The following is a 24702-nucleotide window of genomic DNA, read 5'->3' as shown; positions in this document are numbered from 1 at the left end:
GTGTTTTCGAGTCAACCCGATTGGTTTTGTTTGGGGTCGTGTACTAAAGTTTTGTTTGGTTGGTTACTTTTTTGTTGAGGAATGTTTTGTCTAAGGAGTTGTTTGGCAACCACACACCCACCCTTAAGTCTATTTTGACAGTTTTGTTTTGAATAAAAAATGGTTTTTTATAAAATATGCCCCAAATAAATTCCTAAAAATTCTAAAAAAAAATCAAGGACCAATTTAAAATTATTTGTGGGTCCCTCGCATATTTTTCCAGCAATTGTATTTAATATCAGAGTTGTAAACTTACATTATAAGATGTTGATCTAGTATTAAAATACCCATTTTTCGTTGAAATCTCAAAAATTTCCAAAATTTCTAAAAACAAATTCTCATTTCAAAAATACAAAAATATATTTTATTTGGTATGCATTTGGCTAAGCCTCTCAAAAGATAAAAATCATATTTTTCTTAAAAATAATATATAAACATATGGTATGATTTAACATTTCTTATTTATACATAAAAATTTAAAAAATATTTTTGCATGTAGTTTTGGATGTAATAACTAGTTTATTGAATCCATGAGAACTTGACCAATATTTCAATAACCCCTAAAAATTTTAATTCATGAGAATTAATGGTTAAAATTCTGGTATAAATATTGGACCTACAAGTAGGCTAGCATTTAAATACCAGAAGTTGACTTAAAAATTCCCATAATTATTTCGAGTATTCACCAATTTTAATTTGGAATATTTTTCACCGCAACATACGAGTTGTGATAAACTCTTTCGCCTTTCAGGATAGGTAAACCCTATTTGGGCACCTACATGGATTCTTCCCATAAAAAATTATTTGGGCATACGAGCCCATAATGAATTTGAAACGCCAGATTTATTCATGAGAATAAATTTTTATTCTAAGCCATAGACGAACCATCGGTTAGGAATCCATCAACACCTTTAAACCATATCCAGATCACACAATACTGCTTACCTGAGGTAAGGTGCGTTAGGGGTGCTAATATCTTCCCTAGCCACAACTAGTCTCTTACCTTAAAATTTCATATAAGATCAGTCTACCTAGGTCTCCTAGTGACCCTGAACCAAATAACTAGGTGGTGACTCCTTGATCACGATGTCGCAACGTTGTGTGCACACGTAAGGACTATGCATGCTTGTATATTAGGGGGACCTTTTTTGGCTAACAAGGTTCTTCTTGGTTTTGATGATGATGTTATTCTTTGGCTTGATACTGATTTGTTGACCTTAGAAAATGTTTTTCACGATACAGATTTGAGGTCGGATCTTTTTAAAGAAACGAAGGATGATATGAACCAAGTCATATCCGAATTTGGTCTTAAAATGTTTGCTAACTAGTTTTGCGAGATTAAGAATATCTCTCAAACCATACATCAGAACAAGCTGAAATTTTACAAGGAGATACTAGACACATGGATATATATTTTAGTAAATTTTTAGTTCAAATGGAGTTCGAGAATATTTTATTTCAATGGGTCAAAGTTACTAGACAAATCTTATCAAATCTGTCAAACTAGACCTTTGTATACTGTTTGTGACATATATGGAGATACAAGTGGAATTTTGTTTTGATTCAAGTTGGAGAATAAACGCGAGTTTTCTTCTTCTTTTTTTAGCTAAACAACCTTTTTTTGCAGGGACAAAAATTGTACACTGACTTATCGAAGATTGACTAGCTTCTTGGTGTCATTCGCATACTTAAGATTTTTAGATACAAGGTTATATCTAGGTCCAAGTTTTTTTTTTCAATACCTTTGGTTCTTAGATACAGGGTTACATTTGGGTCAAAGTTCTATCAAATATGATTTTCGGCTTTCCAGGTTATTATCTACTTTGTTAGGGGTTGCTTGACCGCGTGATCAAGAGGTTCGCATCATATTTGCTTTCTATAAGGTTCACATGATCTCATTACTATGGTCGCATATTTGATAGGTTAACCTAGATTAATCCAATATGTCATCGTCTTAATATTTAAAAAAATTATCTTTCAATAGATTATCATGTCAATATTTAAAGAAGATTTCATTCAATGTGCATCATATTTTGAGTTCATAAATATATATATTTTTATTAAAATTATGTTAGCCGAGCTTTAATTTTTTTTACCAAAACAATTGTTCCAACATGTAACTTCGCACCAATCTTTTCAAAAACCGCAAGAAAACGGTGCCGGATAATAGACCCCAATAAAAGCCACACGGCAAAAATTAAAGAAAAAACAATTCAACAAAGCAAATTTAGGTGTTGTTTGGGAACGCGGCCTAAATGACGTTTTATAAAAAAAAATTGATTTTTTAATTTTTTTTATATTTTTAGATTGTTTTGATGTGCTGATATCAAAAATAAATTTTAAAATATAAAATTTTAATATTATTTTTATACAATTTCAAGAAAAAAAACACTTTACAAACTTTTTGGATTATTTTGATATGCTGATATTAAAAATAAATTTTAAAAATAAAATTTTAATATTATTTTTATACAATTTTAAGAAAAAAACATTTTTAAAATTTTTAGATTAAATTTTAAAAAATAAAATTTTAATATTATTTTTATATAATTTGTTTTTTTTAAAATAAAATCTACAACAATAGCAAACAAAACCTTACTCGACAAATATTTCCCTGCTGTTGCGTAACCCTATAAATGCTCCTATAAATCCTATAAATGCTTTTAGGAGAAGAAGCCACTAGAGAGGAGGAGAAGAAAGAGCGGGATGGTTTAGTCTCTTTACGGCATTTGTTTCAACCAGACGCCCTCCTTTTTCTTCCTCCTCCTCCATGGATGGTGAAGTGGGCCCCCCTGTTCCCACCGTGGAATCTCCTCTTGAACTCACCCCCGTTGGATCTCCTGAGGTCGACGTCCACGCACTGCCGTCTGATGAAGATCATGATCCGGATCATGATCGCGAACACGAGCAGTCATCTGGTCCTACCGTTCAAACTGTGGATCTCAAGCATAAAATCATTAAGCAGGCAAGCACTCTCTTTCTATTTCTTATATATATATATATATATATATATATATATATATATATATATATATATATATATATATATATATATATATTGTTTGCTGTTTGGCAATAATTTAATTTAGTATATTTTTTTCTTTTGAATTTCTTTCAATTACAATTGTGGTTAAGAAGTCTTAATTATTGCATAATACTCAACTTGCGAATGAAGTTACTGAATTACAACTCCTAAATTATTGTTTTGCAGGTGGAATATTATTTTAGTGATGAGAATTTGCCTACCGACAAGTATATGATAAGTTTGATAAAGAAGAACAAAGAAGGCTTTGGTAAATAGTTTGTTTTTCCCTTTTTAATGTCTATAGCTTGTCAATTGATAAATTTGTTAACGGGTTAGAGAGAAACGGAGAACCTTCTGTAGCTGGCGAAGTAGAAAATATAGCTAATGAGTGAATTGAGTAGTGATTGCTAATATATCTTTAATTATTAATTAATAAATAATCTAAAGTGCTTATTTCAGTTCGAATATTATTTACTTGAATTGCCATCGGCTCACTTCTCTGGTCTGGTTCCATTGTTATAGTGCTCCCTGTTTATGTGGAAGACATAAAGAGTGACGAAGGGGTTGTTTTTTTAGAATTGTATTGCTGACCTTTTATCTTGATTATGCCAAGAAATAAATAAATAAAATCATGCTAGGTTAGTGATATGACTATGCATGTAAATTTAGTGATAATGAAGTTGGACATCAATGTCTGCTTTCTATCTTCTAACTGCCTTCTGAAACTCTTTTGCCATGCAGTGCCATGATTTTTTCTTCTTTTTGGAGTTACGAATTTACCTTCTTGCTGCTTCGATACAAGACCATCTCCCTGTTTTATTTATATTTTTACTCCTATGATATAGTTGTTTCTCCATTTGCAAATTCTATCCTTTCTCTCCTTTATATGTTGTATCTACACAACAATTTTGATGATTTTGTTTGTACATTTGAATTAACCATCTTCATACTTGTGGAATTGGGAGTCTGCTTGCACTACTTCATCAAAGTATGAAATGATCTGAGTTGGAGAATGGTTTCCCTTGGCTTTTGTAGACAATCTTGTTATGATTTAGGCTTCTAAATATTGCTAATTGTTCATACATGTTACCGTGATGTTTTTCATGTAATAGTTATACACATTCATGGTAAGTGTTTTCTTGCAGTTCCTATCACAGTTATTGCTTCTTTTAGGAAAATGAAGAAGCTTACTCAAGACTCCACATTTATTGTGGCTGCGCTTAGGGAGTCTTCCATTCTTGTAAGAAGCTTCATCTTCTCCCTTTCTTTTATGTCATGCTTATGGAATTTGGATTTTGTGGACAGAAAAAAGTTTGCTTGTCACAAATTTATTTGCCTTAATCTACAGGTTGTAAATTCAGATGGAAAGAAGGTGAAGCGCCTTGATCCTTTTCATTTTGCTGAGGTTAAGGATCCTAAGGTATTTTAATGAACTTGATCTCCCCCCCACCCCCAATCACTTGGACTGGCATTATAATAAAACTTTGAGCATCTAATTTGTGGACCCTAGCTTTGCACTGTTCTGGTTGAGAATCTTCCAGAGGATCACTCATTGAACAACCTCCAGAGAATATTTGGTGCTGCTGGAAAGTAATCTTTTTAATTCTAGTCTTTTATTTTGCTTTCTTATTGCCTTTTAGGTGGGTCTGTTCATTCTAAAAGTTGTTGTTTGCAACTTTCAGGATAAAGAATATTTCCATCCGTGATCCACTAGCTGTGGAAAAGTCTAAGAAAGGAAGTAAAACAGATATTTTGATCAGTAGCAAGGTATGGATTATGGAACTGTATTCATCTGAAGGATTATTGCATTGAACTCGTTCTTTATTACAAGAATGGTATATTATCATTGGCTAGTTCTTTAGCTGCTTCATCTTTACTCTTATTCATCATCTGCTTTAATCTTCATTTCCTCCTTTTACCTTTTTCTGCCTTTTGATTTCTATTGTGATTTGACAAAGAATGCAGCTTATCAATATGAAGTTTAGGAGATGAATTCTAGAATAGTGTATGAGCATTTTACTTATCTTATTGAGAGGTACACTAGGTAATATTCTAAAGTGAGCATTTATGTTCTGCAAGAATAAGATTTGTATCGGGTTTAGGTGAGTGACCATTGTTTGGAATGAGCTTCAATGGGCAGACTTGTAGTGCTTTGTTTTTGCCCATGGGAACGTGTAGTTGGTGCCTTACATGAGACTGTTGGGTTCCAAAAACATAATATAAAATCTTAGCTCTAGCTGTGAGGACCTTACAGCAATGATTTTTGGATATGCAAATGGTAGTTTCCGACTGTGAGATGTGTTAAGGTTGTTGTGTCTCCGACCTTTTTGTTTGGTTCTTGTCAAATTTGGTCACTGCTGATACTTTTTTATTGTAGCTATTGACTTTCTGAGGATAAAGTGATTTCCTTTAGATTATCCTTTTTGAGTTTCAAAAGAACTTCAAGTGAGCTTTAGCCACAATGATCCTTATGTTAGCTACAATCCCTGCATTTTGTTTTTGTAACATCATGTTGCTGCTCATAAAGATTTTTTTTCTTTTTTTCAAATCTATTTATGGACATCTTGTTTAGTTATCTAGTTTGGGACTAAGGCATGGTTGTGGTTGTTGTTGTTTTATGGACATTTTGTTTGCTAATATTAAACTAATGTTTTTTGCTATCAATCCCTTTTCTGGTTTCTGTGTGTAGGTGCATGCCTTTGTGGAGTATGATACTGTAGAGGCTGCTGAGAAAGCTGTGAGTGCTGTTGTGTAAAATCTATTGCTTTTTGCTTAAGGTGCTTGATTGTATAATTCTAATGCTCAGTACTTTCTGGTAATTGGATCAGGTGGCAGCTTTAAATAACGAACAGGATTGGAGAAATGGCATGCGGGTCAAGCATCTTAATCAAATGGTAAGTGATATTTCTCCTTATTATTAACAACAACCGGTAGTATTGTTAAGCTTTCTTGCTCTAGGCAAAGCATGGGCAGAGAAGACAAGTCTGGAGGGAACCTGATTCTGAGAAGAATCGCAAAGGTCGTGGGACTAATCTAGCAGGAGATGTGGAGAAGCATGATTCAAGTGAGCATCATGATGATACACCTGTTGAAGAGGTTAGAGATGATTGCCTTCTTTCTTAGTCATTAATAATCTTTTTTTCTATAGAAGTCCTTGATAACTTGATGTGCTAGTCAAGTTATATTGTTGTTTGAACCAAACTATCAACCAGAGTTACAACTCTGCCTCTCAAGGATATTACACCTCTATTATAGTAAATGCAATAGAGATTTCATTTTTCCCTTAGAAAGAGCATTTCTAGTGGATGTTGAAATTCCACAGAGAATTTAGATTGGGTTATCGTTTCTTCCTTCACTGATTGATTATATGAAAGCATTCCTATACGAAGGAAGTTTAAAATCTCCTTTAAGGATATCTATGAGAAGAATGAACATGAAAAATAACTACAAATATTGATAGAATGAACATGAATTGTGATGATAATTGTTTTCATAAGAAATGAAATTGAGAGAATTGGATGTCTAAGAAAATGTTGTCTTCGTGCCTGTTTCATCAAATATCATTTCAGGATGGGGAGCATATATCCAAGGAGAAAAATGGTCAGCAAGGTGGAAATCGAGGGCGATCAAGAAAGAACAAATTTCGTGTTACAAATGGGATGGGTATTTAGACTGGCCACTTTGTATTTTCTTTTTTCCTCCTTTTTTATTACTAGTTACTTTGGCACATGTGATGTTCAATTTTTTTTTTTTTTATATAAAAAAATAGTTAAATAACCAAATACAAGAATTTCACATTAGAAATATATTCATATGATTTATAAAAGCTTAAAAGTGAAAAATATTAGTTTAGTAATTGATAAATTAATTAATAGTGTTTAAAATATTAGGTTATGTTAAAATATAATTATTATATGTCATTCTCTTTCCTGAGCTATCGACAGTCTTTTTATTTCTTAACATCTTCTTTTTCATCTTTCTTGCAAACCTATACACACCTATTTTAACAACAACAAAAAAAATCTTTCCTAAATTAATTTAATTTTTTCTTTTATTTTTTCTTCCCACATTTACAAAATTTTAGTTTGTGGAACACGTTTATTCAACCAATAATAAAAAAAATTACATGTCTAACGTTTTGGGCCTTGTTTATTCAATGTATTAAGAGAGAGATTAAACTATACTTGAATAGAGATAAGTATGCATTATTTAATCACCATTCAAGAATCTTATTGACACAAAAATTTAAGAAATTATTTTCAAACCATGAAATTCATTGGTAATTGTTTGAGGCCTTGTTTGTTTGATGAAATGTTTTCTTGAAAAGCACTTTCCATATTTTCTCTTATTTAGTTACATTGTGAAAATTGATCAACGACATTCACTTTTTGGTTAAAGAAAACATAAGCTTTAGATGGAGGAGGAAAGTGTTTTCCCGTTTAAAAGATTAGAAACACTTTTCATGAAAGACCCAAAAACTAAAGGGGTATGATACTTCATTATTCTTTTATATATATAAACAATAATTTATTAATAAAACACTTTAAAATATAATATTATATAGAAAATAATATATTAGGGTATATTAATATACAATATGAAAGTATATTAATTTGATATATTAGTGCATATGATACTTTAATTTATATAATATTACTAGAAAATACATTTGAATATGAAACATGTTATATTATACAATACTTGTTCATTTTAAATCATGTAAATTGTGTTATATTGTTCTCCGAACACCAAAAAATGGTTATATATCTATAATATTATATTTAAAATATTTATATTATATGTATAGTTAGTAGTTACATATTATAAAATAAACTATATATAAATATATGATATAATAAAAATAAATCACCATTATATTTTTTTTTTCTCATTCTTTTCTTGTAAGTGGTCAAATAGTTAAATTTAATATTCTATACATGTTAAGATGAACTTGAAAAAAAAATAAAAAAAACATTAATAAGTGATTTTCCAGCTCATTTTTCATGGCATAACCAAACACTATAAAACATTTTCCAGCTTATTTTTCATAATATTGTCAAATATTGTTCTATAAATTCACTTTTCATGGAAACTATTTTTCAAAAGGAAACTATTTTATGGCAAACAAACGAAGCCTTAATAATATTGGCTTGTTTTATAAAGTATGTCTATGGATTTCTTTAGGTCACTCACCAAAGTATAAATAGGAACAAAACTTTTGAAATTGAAAATTAATTAACACTTGGAAGCTTAAAAGAAGATAAAAAGAAGTAAATGCTTATAAATTTCTGTGTTTAAATCGGGAAGTTTGTGAGTCAAAGAGCTGGAGAAAAAATTAGTTAGGGGTTTTTTATTATGTCTGTGATGGTGTATAAAAGTATTTGAAAATAGATTAAACAGTTCAATTGAGAAGGCAACATGAGTTTTTAAACTTGTAAGAAATAAAAAAGGAGAAGAAAGAGTTTGTTTATTTAATTTTCTCTACTTAGTTCATATGAAAATGTTATATATAGATTACTGCTCAATTTTATTAGAAAACCTATTATGTTCATGAAATTATAACAAGTTTAAGGATATCTTGCATTTATACATAACAATGAATTGGTATCATTTGTTTTATTTTTACCAGGCCATGGAACTACATCCTATAATGCTGTTGAATTCTCGAAAGCACCTCCTGGGCCAAAAATGCCTGATGGAACCAGGGGATTCGCGGTGGGACGAGGCCGACCTCCCATACCTAATCAAAGCCAGGAAACCATATGACAGTTACACTTGTATAAAATGTGCCTTATAACTTGTGGTTTGCAGTAGCATGGGAGATGGAAGTGGTGTTTGAATTGCATGGAAGGATAACTATCCTAATCTCTCTGCTGGATTGTTGGTTGATCTTATGGGTGCCATTTTGATTACGAACTATCAAGTACAGGCTCATGTTCTGTGCTTGCGTATTGGTAGAAACGCAACCCTTCAGGAGTTGTAGTACTACATGCATTTGACTCGTTGATACATGTGTTCTCTAAATGTATTGTTCTGGAAAGCAATTGTTTGGAAACACAGGGCCTGGTTTAATGTGGTATAATGCCCTCTTGTTCTGTGTTAAAATGTATTTTCTGGGATTCTCTGTGATTGATTCTGCTCAAAGGAACATTGATTAAAGGCACTAGGAGCGCGCTCTTGAGCAACAGATTTCGTCAGGGCAGATCACCAGGAACAAGATTTGACTTGTGATTTTGGCTCGGTGATCGCCCAAGCTCTTGCCAAGTAATTCGCCTGTGTCCCGGAATGTGCTGGCAAATGAGGCCAGCTAATTAAAGATTAGGAACTGGCAAATGAGGTTAACAGAAAATCACAAGGTATAAAATTTTCAAACCAAAACATGGTTCTGCACCGCACCCAATGGGTGAGCTCCGTGTATGCTATCTACCCCTTGGAAGACAATAAAAACAAAAACAAAAACATAACAGCGTCAACCCATATCAAAACTAGTACAATTTGCTCATGGGATTAGTCGAGGTGTGCGCAAGCTGGTCCGGATATCCACGTTAAATAAAAAAAAAAAAACTAGTACAACTTGAATATAAATTAATGAGATAATGTGGTTACAACACACCCTTGATAAAATATTTTAACCCTGTTTTTTTTTTTTTTTTCTTTTTAACCTAGATGTTTATTTTTATTATAATATAATTAAATAAAAAATAATTTTTTAAAAAATCATTGAACTTTATGAAAATACAAGTATAGCGAATTAAACTATGAGCTATAAATTGATTTAATATATTATCATTTTAATATTAAAAAAACATTATCTTAATTTATTTTTAAACCAGACCATAAGTTTTCTAAATTGTCTTCAAAGATTTCAAAGATGTCAAGTGAAATGAATTACTTCAAGACAAACTCATGTATAATTTAATTTTAAACTCATTACTTTTAAAATTAAATAAATTATGATGGAATATATAATTTAATTTTAAACTTTTTATTTTTAAAATTAACTCTGTATATCAAATTTAATAATAAAAAAAATTTAACATTTTTGTTTAAATTAAAAAAATATTTTCATGTGGCACTAAACTAGTAATAACAATAGCAGGATGAGGAGGAGGGTGGTCTCAAACAGGGCAAAAACAGACCTTGTCAGATGTTGCGGGAATTTCGAAGCAGAATTTATATCACGTCTTTCACCTTCCCTCTTCAGAAAGAAACACGAACACGAACACGAACACAAACACGCCCTTGCATCTTCTTCTTCTTTTGATGGCCTCTCTTCTCTCACCAAACTCCTCCTCCTTCTCCTTTGGATCTAACCATCTGCTTTCATTTACTGTAATTATTCCTGCTCTTCCTTTTTCCTTTGGACTAGTCATGCTTTCTATAAACCACCACCATCACCTCTCTCGTATACGGCTTTCTCGACCACCAAAACCTTTTTCTTCCTCTCCCCTTTATTCTAATTCATTCCACAACTTCAAGGTCAGTTTCTTCCTTTTATTTTTTCATTTATTTATTTTCAATTTTTCTAAAAAATAAATTATTAATGCATAACAATTATTTAAACATCCATGCCGGAAATGAATTTGGAAACTAGATAATTGATTATTGACTGACTAATTTGTGCAGTTAAATGGATCAAGTGCTGGAGGACGACGATTGCGCCATAAGATTGTCCAAGTCAGGGCCTTTGATGAGGTATGTAATCTATCCAAATGTCCATTTCTCACTAGTTTTGCACATGATACATTACCTGCAAGCAATCAGTTCTTGTGATTCTCAGTGCTTTCGATTTTGGTTTTATAGGACTTGTCTGGTGTATCCTCCCCGCTTGATGACTGGGCTAACAATGATGGGGCTGCTGGCTACATGCTATTATCCAGTGACGGGGAAGACAGTGATGGAGAATATATTATAAATCCGGTGACGGATATGGAGTTGCCTACTGCTAAAGTATCAACTAATGATGCTCTCACACTTACAGCTCACAGGCTTGCAATGATTGGGAGGGCCCCCCGAAAACGTAGGCAAGTGTGCTGCATTGTTACGCAAAATGAAACTCTTATGGTTTATATGGATTTTAGAGAGTGAATAGGGCAGTGAAAAAAAAAATTAAAAGGAAAACAAGATCGATGTAATTGTAGCCCTGGGTTAGCAAGGGTATATAACTTCTTGTTAACCTTTGTCAGCTGTGCTAAAATGGGGTTAAGGTCACTATTGTGCCTAAAATGTTTGGTTGTTGCAGGTTGTCACTGACACTTTAATGCAAAATCAGTCTCGCACATGGATTGAAATAGCTTGATTGCTTTTGGATGTTTAAAGAAATTTCACTGCAATCAAGGCTTTGTAGTCCTAGGACCTCTCATCCTATTTGATGTTGTTTTGCACTGTACCGTATCTGGGCATCAAAACTCAGTGCAAAAATTCCTTAGTTGAATCTCATGTTTTTAATGCTATACCTTATAAAGGTCCATCCTAGGAAATTCATCTAGTTGCAGCTGTAAAAGGGCATGTCTAGATTCCATTAGTGATGTTTAACTTTTTTTCCATTTGGTTTTTCGCTGGCCAAGTTTGCCTCTATTCTTGAGATTACATGTGCACTTAATTGGAAAGTTGAGAGTTTCCATGTTTGTAGGGGATGATACTTCAGTCGATTCTTTTTCATGAATTCTATATGCATTACTTTGGTTTGACTAGTTCTTTTCATACTGCAATTGCAGGAACAAACTCGGGACATTAATTAATTTGTGTCTGCTAGCCTTTTTGACGGTTCTTCTCTTATTTGTTGATTGGTGTGCATGGAAGATTGTCAGATTACCCCTAGAACCATTTTACTTGTGTCGTCCATTTTTTATATCAGCAGTTCTAGTCTCTTTTTTGGGTTATCTTTGTGTTCCACTACTTAGTGAGTTAAGAATTCATCAGAATATCTGGAAAGAAGGGCCACTTCGGCACTCCAAGAAAAGGGCAAGCCCCACAATGGGTGGACTATTTTTTGTACCAATTGGTGTAGGCGTTGCAAAATTTGTTGCTGGTTTCTCTTCTGTTGAAGTTTCTGGAACAGCAGTGGCAACTCTGGCATTTGCAACAATTGGCTTACTAGATGACATTGTAACCGTCATAAAAAATCGAAATAGTGGTTTGTCTGTGTGGGTGAAAATATTTTTGGAGGTAAAAGTTATTTAGTTAATTGCTTCCAATGTTAAATTTGATAACATTCTTGCAAGAGATAACTGCTCATGTATTTTTCAGGTAGCTGTTGGGACCTGCTTTTCATTTTGGTTGCATACTACGAGTATATCATCACCCTACAGCATGTATAAATTCTTATTACTAATTTGATCAACATTTTTATGATGGTAACTCACATATCTAATCTTGTGATGAAAAGTTTAAGGGAGGATGCAGCTTTTTTTGTGATTAATTAACATTTTATGCTGTAATTAGAGATTCTGTGATCAGATACCAATTGTAATGCTACCTGTTTTGAAGTAGAAATATTGTTCCTGACTCAAATAAAATAAATGAATAAAGATTAGGTAGTTCTTACGGTTTCATTTTTAGCAAATTATAGAGTTTCTAATGCCACTATAATATTCTATATTAGTACAGTAAGGAGCAACTTAATTACTTCCATTTTGTTTGCTATTCAAGATTGAAAGGCCATTGGGCATTCAATGCAGGAAATTTATAATTGTCTAGCAACGTAAATTTTGATTGTTCCAAGTTGCTACATCTACTCTGCCACAAAATTGAAATTCTAGTTTGGTTTCTATTGAAGTTCTTTTAAAAGATTTGTAAAAACATATATTAAATTTATTTTTGAAGTTTATCATGAATTTTCTAAAAGCATATATTGGAATGTTTTAGTTCTGTATCTTTGAAGTTTTTCGATGGTATTAACTACTGTGGAAAAACTTGGTTGAATTGATATGTCATCTCATGTTAATCACTTAATGATATAATATGTGATAATGGTAGAATTTCAACATATTAATTATTAGTGTCAAGTTAGCTTGTTTGAAATATTCTCAACATTTTTCTTTTCTCATCCATTGATGTCTTGTACTACAGGAAAATGCTGGTTGCCCTACCTGCACCACTGGGCCTCATATGCCTAGGAAAATATTATTCTTTATTGACATCATTTTGTTTTGTTTCCATGGGAAATGGCATTAACTTAACGGATGGTCTAGACGGCCTGGCTGCTGGAACGGCTGCATTGGCTTTTGTAGGAATGTCGATCGCAGTGTTGCCAATATGTCCTGGTTAGTATGGATGTTAATGAACTTAAGCCTCAGTATAATTGAAAATCCAGAAGGTTTGGGAAGTTTCCTCTAAAGATCTGGAAAGTGACATTTGATAAACGTTATTCCTGTTAAGAAGTTAAAACAGGAAAGGGAAATTTGCTAAGCAATGGGAACTATAAACATTACACCTGTTCTGGAATTCAGTTTCTTCTTTTTCTTCTTCTTTTCCTTTTATATGCTGTAAGCCCAAGCAATTGGATATAAAATCGCTGTAGAAAGCCCAAAGCATGCTGGATAGAATCCTAATCTAGTCAGCCTTTGATATTGCATTTCCTCTTCAAGAATTTCTGATTTTTGTTGTAGGGGAAACCAGATTTATGGCTATTTTGTATGTTGAAGAATCAGTGAGACTGTTGATGAGAGATGAGTTTATGGGTTAGCCCACCATTAGTAATTAAAAATGCTAATTTTACCTAAGTCTAGTTGTAGAGTCAGTTCCCCAGAAAAGTTGGAGCATTGGATGAGTGGGTCTCACACTAATTCCATCGGTAGATTCAGAAAAATTAACATTGTTCTTTGTAATTCGAAGTCAATTATGGCCCCGCCTGCATTTTGCAGAGGCAGTTTACATTATTAGGCAGGCATGATAAATATCACATGTAAGTTGGAGGGAATCTTTGTAATCGCCTAATTTTGTTCAACCCTTGTATCTTACCATGAAAAGATGAACAGCGTCAAGTTAGTGTCTTATGAAGCAATCACTTGACAAATGTGTGTGAATTCATTTGATACCATAGCGAGAAAATTAGCTCGTCAACTCGTAGTTATATATAGAAGCAGATTTCTTCTTTATATTTTACTAACTACTGCAAAATGCAATTGCATGCCAACACCAATAGTCCATCAGATCATTTAGAGCTAAATGAACAAGTCAATATGCTTGTTAACTTTTGTACCATATTTTTAAACCTTTTCCATTTGAGCCCCTCGAGGAATTTGACAAAGTGGATGGCTTATGACATCCATCATGAGCAATGATGTGCTGCCTAGGTGTGCAATTGAATGTTGGGAAGGAGTATGATCTTCAAAATGTTATGTTGGAACTATTAATTCATTGTTTTGAGATCTTACCCTTTTCTGTAAACTTATTTGTATTAATTCTTGTTTTACATTCCAAATCAGAACTTGCTATATTTGGGGCATCGATGGCAGGGGCCTGTTTTGGTTTTCTGTTGCACAACCGGTACAAGGCTTCTGTATTTATGGGGGATACTGGATCCTTGGCATTGGGTGGAGCATTAGCTGCAATGGCTGCTTGTAGTGGAATGTTCCTTCCATTATTTATCTCATCTGGGATCTTTTTCTTGGATGCATCATCAGTGATTATGCAGGTATACATAAATGTTGACACTGATATATAATCTATCAATGATAGAAAATTGTCCCTTTACCATGACAACACAAGGAAGTTCTAATCAAGAAATGTAGGCAAATCTGGTGTTCCGAATTTGACAATGTTTTCTTTTCCTCATTTCAAACAAAATACACTTTCTTTGTTCCTGGTAAGAATGTTTCTCGACACATGATTAGTGCTATGTGTTTTCTTTGTTTAGAACAAAACACAATTTCTTCTTTCTCGGGAAGAATTTTTCTCTACACATGATCAGTGCTACTATTTATTATATGCCTAGTCATGTGCTTTCATTCTGCGATCCATGACATAGTGCATTCTGTAATTATTATCATTGATGTCAATTATTTTTCTCTACACATGATCAGTGCTATTATTTATTATATGCCTATGTAGTCATGTGCTTTCATTCTGCGTTCCATGACCTAGTGCATTCTGTAATTATTGTCATTGATGTCAATTTCTTGTGTCCTCTCCTACAGTGTATTTTTTACCTTGTAAGTTATGCCTGCTTATATCTGATCTTATAAAACACGTAAATGATTCTGTAAAGTTGGTAGTGGAATATCAATCAGGCTTCAGGAACTATAAAAAGGAGATAGAAACACGATGTTGCTGCAAGTTTGAGATGGATCGACAGAAGACCTCATTCTTGGAGTAAATAGTTTTGTAGATCCTATATTTCTACTTTGTTTTTTTGGTCTTGCAAGGGAAGGAGTAGGGTAAGGTCTGAGGTCTTGAACCCTAGCCACTTGCTTAAAGCAGGTGGTCACTACCAATCCTCCCAAATGGTGATTGGTATCCTACTAGCTTCGTGGATTTCTAGTGAACATTTTCAGAGGCATACTTCTAGATCAGTACTTTCTTGTCAAATTATAAACCAAGTCATAGAGCTCTTGTGCTCTGCTGTGTTGATAAACCAAAAATCATGCTATGTTAAACTTTTAATTCTGTCTTAATTAGTTGTATTTTATTTTTGTCCAAGCCACATATATTTGTGATGATATTGCCTTCAAGTTCTTTTGATGATGTTTCCATGGATTATAATTCTCTGGGAAGTATTTTTTCCTGTGCATTGCCAACTTTGATTTAGTTCTTCTTTAGCAACTTCCAGTATTTTGCTGATGCACCTGTACCTTGTATTCTTTGCTGTCATCTATTAGATACAATGCAAGAGGAGTAAAAGAGCTTAAATGGATAGGTTGCAGTATACTTCATTGTAAATTTTCCTCCTACTTTTGTTTTCACGTGATGCTGCTACAACGAAGAAATTCTGTTTTTGATTCGTGTGCAGCTGCTGGACCTATGAAATGAACGGTGATGGTTTTGTTAATTTGAAAGTGATTATCCCAATCTAACCATTACCTACATTAGGTGCTGTACTTCAAGACAACCAAACGCATGAGAGGAGATGGGTGCCGTTTGTTCAGGATGGCTCCTATTCATCACCACCTCGAGTTATGTGGGCTAAAGGAACCAGTCATTGTTGCTGGGGCTTATGTTATATCTGGAGTGCTGGCTCTGTTTGCTGGGTATGTAGGTCTAATATCTGCATAGTTTCTGAAGCATTTTTGCTCATTTCTTCTTATCACTTTTGCAGTTAGTGCGCTAGGTTTTAATTTTCCAAATGCTTTTTTTCTTCTTCTTTTGGAGTTCTTCCCTTTAAACCGAAGCTTTTTGTAAATATGATTTAGAGAATCAGGTAGAGATGTAGTAGATCTCGAGGCACATTGAGTCAGGATTGGACATTTCTCTTTAACTGTAGGGTGTTAGTCCAGACCATATCTTTGGGGCCAATACGTGTAATATTTTTTTCTTCCTTCTAACGCCTGTCACTTCAGCTGCAGCGGCAGCGGCAGCGGGCGGGTTTGATTTGTTTGTTTGTTAACAGAAATCATTAAGCTTCTTTTGATGTTGGGAAATATTCCATCTTTTCTCCTGCATTATGTTTAGATAAGCTGTACATAAACATCCTGGTGGAGGGTGGCGATCCCCATGTAGTGGAGGATGTGAAAATGGTGGTCCTCTCTGGTAATCCCAAATTTGCGAGTCAATCTGCAGCAGCTTATCTAAGAACATATAACCATTCAATTAGTAGTTTGGTGCCGTTTTTTCGCAATTATAAATAACTTTAAGGATGAAGAGAAAAATCCTAACTTGTGTCGATTCTGTGATCTAGCTGGGGAATGTAGCCGAGGAGAATTTTCTCAAGACAAATGATTTGGATTCGTGCTTGGCGCCTTGGACCCTGTAATTGCAAGTAGATTACGAGCTCTAAGACCAAAATAAAACTACATGAGAGAGATGGGAGCTGATAATATCGCAACAGTGATATTGAGTCTTGAGATGGGTGTATGGAATATAGATGGGTATATTTTACATTATTTTTTAAAAGTTTTTTTTAATATGTTAAAATAATTTTTTCTGTTATTTTATTTCTAATATTAAAACTTTATAACGATCTAAAATTATAAAAATTTTAATTTTAATTAAAAATTCAATTTTTTAAAAAATTATTCTTGGGCTGCGAAAATAAACAGCGCATTTAACCAATTATCTGCATTTGTAGGATCCACATGTTATCACTTTATCGTTCAACGTGTCAGTATTTTGTGGGAACATTTTGTAGATTTGATTTGCTTTGAAAAAATTTTAAATGCTGTTTTTTAGAAATTTTATTTTGGTTTTTATATATTTGATTTGTCCCCAAAATTTAAAAAATTTAATTAATTTATTATGAACTAATTCAAGAGTTTTTTTTTTTTTTTTTCTGGTTCGGCATTTATCTAAGTTGCACACCAGATGAATAGGAGATGGCTTTGCCAAGCATAGGGTTCAAGTAGCGCAAGGATGGGCACATGTATTGTGGTAGGACTACTGTCCATGTCTTGTTTTTTAGATGTATTATCCTGATTGACTTGGTGGGCTCTAAGCATAGTTGGCTAAAACAAAGTTGATTTTATTTTTTATTTGTTTGTTGAAAAATAATTTTTTTTTTGAAATGTAGTTTTTTTAAAAAATTAATTCATGAAAAGTAAATTATTTTTCGATGTTTGGTGGTATCATGAAAAATAAATTGGAAAATATTTTCCAGTGTTTAGCTATGTTAAGGAAAATGAGCTGGAAAATAAATTATTAATATTTTTTTCAAGTTTATTAAAATAACGAGGAACAGATTTTATAAATTAAAAAGTTGAATGAGAATAAAATTAAAAAAAAATCTAATTTCATAAATTATCTCAAATAAAATAAATAACAATTAAAATAATAGAGATCAAATCTAACATATAAAAAAATTGAAAGATGATAAAATAAAAAAAATTATAATTTTATAAATTATTTCAAATAAAATAAATAAAAATCAAAAGAATGAGAATCAAATTTGATAGATAAAAAATTTCAATTAAGAAAATGATAATAGAAAAGCAATTAACAATCATAAAAATAAGGATCAAAGTTGATATAAAAATTAAATTAAATCAAATTTTAAGGGATGAAATTGAAAAAAAAATTCAAAACAAAATATATAGCAATCAAAAGTTTGAGGACCAAATTTGATATAATCAGCAAATAACATGACATTTTTAAATTTTCACAACTTCTGGAAAGTGGTTTTCACCCAAAATAAAAGGAAAACACTTTCCTGAAAATCAAGGCAAATTTTTCTTTGATTGGAAAATGTTTTCCGTCGACCAACTTTTATAATGACAAACAAACACAGGAAATTTAAAAAATAATTTCCAGAAAACCACTTTCCATGAAACAAACGGGGCATTAGCCTTTTCTATAAAGTTAAAGGAGTTTAGCCCAAAATGACTCGTTTTCTTTTATATGTTCAAATTTGACCATTCATAAATAGATGATGTGATATGATTTAGTGGTCAAGAACATCCTCTTTTCATTATAAGTACCAACCTCAAAACATTGTGAGGAGATCTTTTTATTTTGGATCTTTTGATTTTTTATTGATTTTATGATTTTTTTTGCTAATTAAAACTCTTTCTAAGATCTCACAACACACAACTTTTAAGGTTTAATCTATTTGAACCTTTTCTATTCACGATCTTCCACTTACTTACACTTTCTTAGTTGATGTATTATTGCTCTATAAGTTACAACACTAGTTCTTAGTATCTCAACAATCCTCACACACATTTTGGGGACTCCACTAGGGAATTAGTGATTGTGAAAAAACAATGCTTCTTTCCATGGCCACCAAGAAAAATGATAATTCTACAATCAACATATCCATACAAAATGGTGATGTGACTTTACTTGATCCTAATAAGAATGTAGACAACACTAACCTTGTCAATGTTAAGGGTAATAATAACAAATAAATTTTCTAAAATGAAAGTGGTAGCTTGCCAACACCTTAAGAGATGGCCTGCCTTGACCCCGTGATTATGTTTATTCCATAACAACCTTATATCCAGGTCTTTCGGTCATGATTAATATCCTACAAATCTTTCAAGAAACTCATGTTAATATACAATAAGATCAACAATAAACCTTGAAGTCCCCAATAATAAAAATCCTATATTCATCCAAGTTCTCAATAGAATCACTCAACTACTTCTTATGACAAAACTATCTAAAACCATTATCCTTTAAATAATGATGCCTGTTGAGGATGCTTATACCACTTGTTCAAATAAATGATAGGGGAAACATCCAACCATTAAACACCCACCATGCTATGAACACAAAATAAATCATTATAAGTATTTTTGGTGATCAACATCACTATCTCACTAAAGAGATTTTAAAATGTTATTTAAGTAAAAGCTAGCAAAATCTACTAGCAGATTTATCAAAAAAAAAACTAAGTTAAATCTAAATATAATATTTCTAATAGAAAATAAGAGGATGTCACATAATATCTTATAAAGGTTATAGAGAGACCCTAGATGTTTATGGCTTAGATGATGATTTGAACTTGAAAGAATTTTTCATAGTCACTAACTAAGAAAACATACACCTAGTATGTGAATGACACATATCTTTATGCATATATAGGTAAGTATATGCAGGCTATTTGCTTAGAAGTATTTCTTCATCTATTAGATGATGGAAATCTTTGAACTAGAGTAAGAATGTCAAGGATATAAAAAGGGTTTGCTAGAATATATCGAATGGTTTGAAACCATCTCTAGATGTCTAGGAAATCTTTGATGAAAAAAAGGCCATTAAGTTGTGAATCCAAGGCATGTATAGAGGATACAAGAACACCTTAAGAATTTATGTATAATTTATGGATCAACATGTTTTTTTTTCTACTTTTTTTTTCTTGGATCCTCATTTAAAGAAACCAAAGGCTGGGTTATAACTTAATATTCTTGAGTTCAACCAATCACTGAGCCTAAGCATATACGAGTCTAGAGAACTGTCAAACCTATCATCCCTAGGTTTAACTAAGTGTTAAGCTCAATCATATACGGGTCTAGAAAACTGTCAGACCTATCATCTTTGAGTTCAGCTAAGCGTTGTGCCCAAAAATATACAAGTTTGATGAACTGCCAGACCCGATATCTATGGGCTCAGTTAAGCGCTAAGTCCACACACATATAAAGATATTTTCTCTCTAATAAAGTTAGTGATATTTTCTCTTTGATAAAGTCAAAAAAATTTTTTCCTCTAATAAGTTCAGAGATATTTTCTCCTCTAACGAGTTAGAGATATTTTCTCTCTTTGACATAAGAGGATTGAAATCTATAAAAAAAAAAATGGAACCTTTTAGTCCTTCCCACAATAAAAAGATAAGAAAGATGGGATATAAAGACCTATTAGATCATTAGAAGGTACTTCCTGAATCTTTATTCTACATGACATATTTATTTTAGAGTCTCTCTCTAAAATATCAATAAATGTTTTCTCAAAAAATACTTACTCAAGCATTAAAGAGTCCCCAAATCCACAAAATAGGACTTCTTACAAGTATCAAGCACCGACTACCATTTACCCTATCAAGTGAGAATGAATCAGATTGCTAGAATCAAGAGATTAACTAATTATCCTAACATATAAATCGATGCCAAAATCAATTGCAAGGATATAATAGCAAATAAATAAAATTCATGGACAGAAATAAAAAATAGTCAATATAGAATTAGCAATGCCATCCAAAATGATTTTGTGAGAAGGGAAACAATGCTTACATAGTAAAAGAACATTATGTTTTAGTGTTTTTTTTTATATATATATAATTGAAACTATATTTTTTTGTGCTTTCTCTACTATAAAATATTTTATGCCTTTTATTCCTTAAACTTTAAATTGGCTATAAAATCTTTTATTTGACTTATTTTCTTATTAGTAAATAAACATAAAAAACAAGTAACATGTAACAATCACACCTAATAATATGAGACTAGTCCTCACTTAAGGTGTGGATCATTTTGCTATTGACTTGGTTAAATATCGATCAAACTCATAAAAAACCATAGTTGTTAGGAGGTCTGACCCAAAAAAAGACTCGATTATTAGGTTGTCAAGTCAATTAATAGGTTATCAAATCAATTTGGATAAATTATTTTTTTTTATCAAAACGATGTTATTTTGTTTCTTTTTGAAGAAAAAAAATTCTTAGTGTTAACTTGATCGAATTGAGACCACGTTTAGACAGGTCAATCGAGCCAGTAAACCCTTGTCTAACAACCCAGCCTTTTTTTACCACGGAAGCAAAGAAGTATTTTTACCATTTAAAAGTTTATAAAAAGTCAAAACAACCATTGATCAATAGCTTTAAATTTTATGGACTTCGGGTGTAAAAACATATTTTTATGCAAGAAAACTGAAAAAGACTTAGATACCCCCGAACAATCTTTTAATGATCATTGAGCCATTGAAAAAGACTAAAGCACCCCACAACTAAGGCTCATATTTTTTTTTTCACTCAAGGGAAAAATAGTCATTTCATTGTAGCAATCCACAATAATCAATTTCTACTGCTACAGTGAAATGACCAAGTCCTATATATCTTGTTAAATATAAAAACTAAAGCTTAAGGCAAAAATATTATGGACCCGTATTGTGCACCTAAACTCAGTGTACAATTCACTACAATAGTAAAATGACTTTCACCATTCCTAAAAAACCCAATTGTTTTTGTGTTGAGGGTGCTTTGGTCTTTTCATACGGTGCATTAATTATTAAAGGATTATTCAGGGGTATAATTGTATTTTTCATGTTTTTAAGCACAATAAAATGATCTAATTGTCCCTAGAATCATAAGATTATAAAATTGGTGAAAAAGGGTAGAAATATCTTTTCTTTTAACCATGTACAATAAATTGACAAATATGCCTTTGGGTTAAAAAAATAAAATCATAGGTTCATAAGCCTTTTGGTCTTTTCCTTCATTTTTTTTTTGTAATTATCAAGGTGTTAAAAGGTATTCTTGTCTTTTGACATCGATTGAATATTAATTATTTTCAAAAAGTTGGTGGCATGTGCAACGTATGCGTCGATGTGTGGGAGGCACTTACGTATTTTGGATAGCATGAGCAGCACCTCTCAATGGAAGAAAATGCTCTTTTGTTGTGCCGTTAGATGTGTCGATGCATCCTTTTCTTCCTGATGTGACAATGTGGTGGTTTGTTGCCGGTTGACCTTTTTTTTCTCTCTCTCTCTCCTATCCTAAAAAATACAAGCTAGTCCTTTTTGTTCTTGATATTTTAATTTTAACCTTATTCTTTTGTTTTTTAATTTTTTTCCTTGATCCTTTTGTTAAAGTTTCATTTATTTTCAATTTAATCTTTCAATTATAATTTTTGATATATAGTTTTATTCAATTTGGTCCTTATTCTTTCAATTTGTATTTTTTTTCTTTGGTTCTTTTGTAAAAGTTTTGATGGTTTTTAATTTCATCTTTCAATCCAAGTTTATGGTGTATTGTTTTTAATTTGGTCATCTTTCTTTTGATTTTTTTTGTTATTTTTTTCTTTTCAATTTAACCTTCTAATAATTTTTTTTTATTGCCCTCTAATTTATTTTTTATTTTTATTTTCACTCTTATTCTTTTAATTGTTAATTTTTATTTTAAATCCTTTTGTGTACTTGATTTTTTCCCGATTTCATCTTTTAACATTTGATTTGTTAGGGATTGTTTTTTATAGTTTTTTTTATATGGTACTTTCGGTCTAATGACCTGAGCCATGAGTTTGGAAAGTTAATGCAGGTCAACATCCTTTTTTTATGACTTCTTTTCTTTTTGGATTTTATTGTTCGACATTATTTTTTTAATAAAAAAATTAGTTTTTTGGTTTTCTTCAACTTCTTTTCTATTAGGTTATCCTAATTTTATAACCTGAGTCACGAATTTTGTGGGTTAACCTGAGTTGGCTCACCCTTATTATCCAAGTTAAATATCTATCACGCTGCTTTGGATTGACTTGAGCCGAGTTTTTTTTTATCTCTTTTTTATCCAATTATATACCTTCAAAAGTTTTTTTTCTAAATTATTATGGTTTTTTGTCAATAGAAATTTTGTCTTTTCACCATCATTTTCATTTTTTTAAATATATAATTAAAAGAAAACAAATTTATAAAACACGCTTCTTGTACTTAAGACATTATTTTATATGCAAAGAAAAACATGCATCCACGGTGTAGCGCGACATCGTATTCACAAAGCTTTTTCTTTCTTTCTAACTTTTAAGTAGGGGTGAACATTTTCAGTTTGATTCGGTTTTGAGTCAAAATAAATAACCAAAATGAAATTAATTTTTTCAAGTTTTTGAATCGAACCGAACTGAAAACACGTTCGAACCAACCATGTTTGGTTCGGGTTTTCCCTTTCAAACCAGTTTAAACCAAAATTATTTCAATTGAGCTTTTTTCTAGGTTTTTTTCACTAGCCATATTTTTCAGAGATTCTATTTTCATCTTGTTTCTGTTGTTTTCGGGGTTTTTTCACTAGTTATTTTTTTTAGGGATTATATTTTCATCTTATTTCTATTTTCACAGCTTTGTGCCTATTTTATGAGAAATATTGGCTTTCTTAACAAGCATGACTCTTTCTTAAATCGGTTAAGCATGTATGATATCCAGAATCCAACCCTAATTTTCTTTTTATTAGATTCTTGCCCAAAAATTAAACTTTATGGGAAAGAAAAGAAGTCATTTGACCGGAAAAAAAAACAAAAAACAAAGGGAAGATCAAAAGATATCTATTATTGAAATGTAAAACCATCAAAACATTATTATTTGAACGAGAGGAAACCAATTACAAATCGTTTACATAAATCCTCATCATTGATTGAGTGTTTGATGTTTTTATACTCGGTCTCTTCAATAAATAACCAAACCTGATTCCCAATTGTTGTCCTTACAAGATCAATATCAAGGAAAGCACAAAAAAACCTTTTACTGGTTCAACATTATAATCTTTTTCGGTTACATAAGCATGAAAAATTATATAACAATTACAAGATTATGTGAGAAATAGAAAGAAAAAGGATAAAAATATTAAAAGCAAAAGTAAAGAGGGGCATGCCTTTGATTGAAAGATTGAGGAGCATAGAGCAGAGTTTAACAATTATGGACCGTGGATTATAGAGGAAAATCAGAGAGAAGAGAGACGCAAAGAGTAAAGGGAGGGGCGACGATTAATTTTGTTTTTAGGGAATACTAATTTAGGGTTAGGGTTAGAAAAAAAAATCCTATTTATACTTGTTTTTTTTTTAAGTACTGGCCTAGTTGAACCGGTTCCATTCAATCAATTTCAGACTTTAAAAATCGAAATCAAACCAAACTGGAATTTTTTTGTGATTTTTTAATTAATTAATTCGGTTTTTTTTGTTTGATTCTTCTAGTTATTTTTTTTTTATTTTTTTGATTTAATCGGTTGTTTTTTTTTTTTTTTTTGGCGCATCTCAACTTTTAAGGGAATATTTTTGTACCTTTTCTAGTAAAATAAGAAAAATAGAGAGCAGCATGACAACAAAAGATATAAGACGATTCATAGGTACCCCTTTTAC

At 31.8% G+C, this 24702-nt stretch overlaps 2 protein-coding genes across 4 annotated transcripts; both read left to right on the top strand.

Moving 5' to 3' along the window:
- Window positions 1–2696: 2696 nt before the first annotated feature.
- Window positions 2697–9227, top strand: LOC7483585 (la-related protein 6A). The gene is made up of 11 exons (XM_002316690.3): window positions 2697–3004; window positions 3251–3332; window positions 4210–4304; window positions 4413–4484; window positions 4575–4654; window positions 4747–4831; window positions 5754–5801; window positions 5893–5958; window positions 6023–6160; window positions 6634–6727; window positions 8694–9227. Exons 1-11 carry the CDS (start codon window positions 2810–2812, stop codon window positions 8828–8830), a joined length of 1092 nt encoding a protein of 363 aa, XP_002316726.2. The 5' UTR covers window positions 2697–2809; the 3' UTR covers window positions 8831–9227.
- A 934-nt stretch (window positions 9228–10161) lies between these two features.
- Window positions 10162–16519, top strand: LOC7497064 (phospho-N-acetylmuramoyl-pentapeptide-transferase homolog). Of its 3 annotated transcripts, none has more exons than XM_024611732.2 (8): window positions 10162–10543; window positions 10691–10759; window positions 10868–11088; window positions 11782–12232; window positions 12314–12378; window positions 13136–13329; window positions 14494–14702; window positions 16017–16162. In XM_024611732.2, exons 1-8 carry the CDS (start codon window positions 10328–10330, stop codon window positions 16029–16031), a joined length of 1440 nt encoding a protein of 479 aa, XP_024467500.1. In that variant the 5' UTR covers window positions 10162–10327; the 3' UTR covers window positions 16032–16162. The 3 variants fall into 3 exon arrangements, with proteins under 3 accessions (XP_024467500.1, XP_024467499.1, XP_002316728.3); XM_024611731.2 differs by lacking the exon at window positions 16017–16162 and adding an exon at window positions 15886–16006; XM_002316692.4 differs by having other exon boundaries at window positions 10164–10543; window positions 16097–16519.
- The last annotated feature ends 8183 nt before the right edge of the window (window positions 16520–24702 follow it).

The sequence above is a fragment of the Populus trichocarpa genome, chromosome 11 (assembly GCF_000002775.5).
Source record: "Populus trichocarpa isolate Nisqually-1 chromosome 11, P.trichocarpa_v4.1, whole genome shotgun sequence".
Lineage (NCBI taxonomy): Eukaryota > Viridiplantae > Streptophyta > Magnoliopsida > Malpighiales > Salicaceae > Populus > Populus trichocarpa.
Note: the sequence above shows the minus strand (reverse complement) of the source record. Positions and strands in the feature narration are given on the sequence as shown.

Bases quoted from the DNA above. Each gene is read 5' to 3' on its own strand.
- LOC7483585 (XM_002316690.3), top strand. From the start codon at position 2,810: ATGGATGGTGAAGTGGGCCCCCCTGTTCCCACCGTGGAATCTCCTCTT. The intron at 3,005-3,250 runs GCAAGCACTCTC...ATTGTTTTGCAG, and splicing joins AGCATAAAATCATTAAGCAG to GTGGAATATTATTTTAGTGA. The intron at 4,832-5,753 runs GTATGGATTATG...TTCTGTGTGTAG, and splicing joins ATATTTTGATCAGTAGCAAG to GTGCATGCCTTTGTGGAGTA.
- LOC7497064 (XM_002316692.4), top strand. From the start codon at position 10,328: ATGGCCTCTCTTCTCTCACCAAACTCCTCCTCCTTCTCCTTTGGATCT. The intron at 13,330-14,493 runs GTTAGTATGGAT...ATTCCAAATCAG, and splicing joins AGTGTTGCCAATATGTCCTG to AACTTGCTATATTTGGGGCA. The intron at 14,703-16,096 runs GTATACATAAAT...TACCTACATTAG, and splicing joins CATCATCAGTGATTATGCAG to GTGCTGTACTTCAAGACAAC.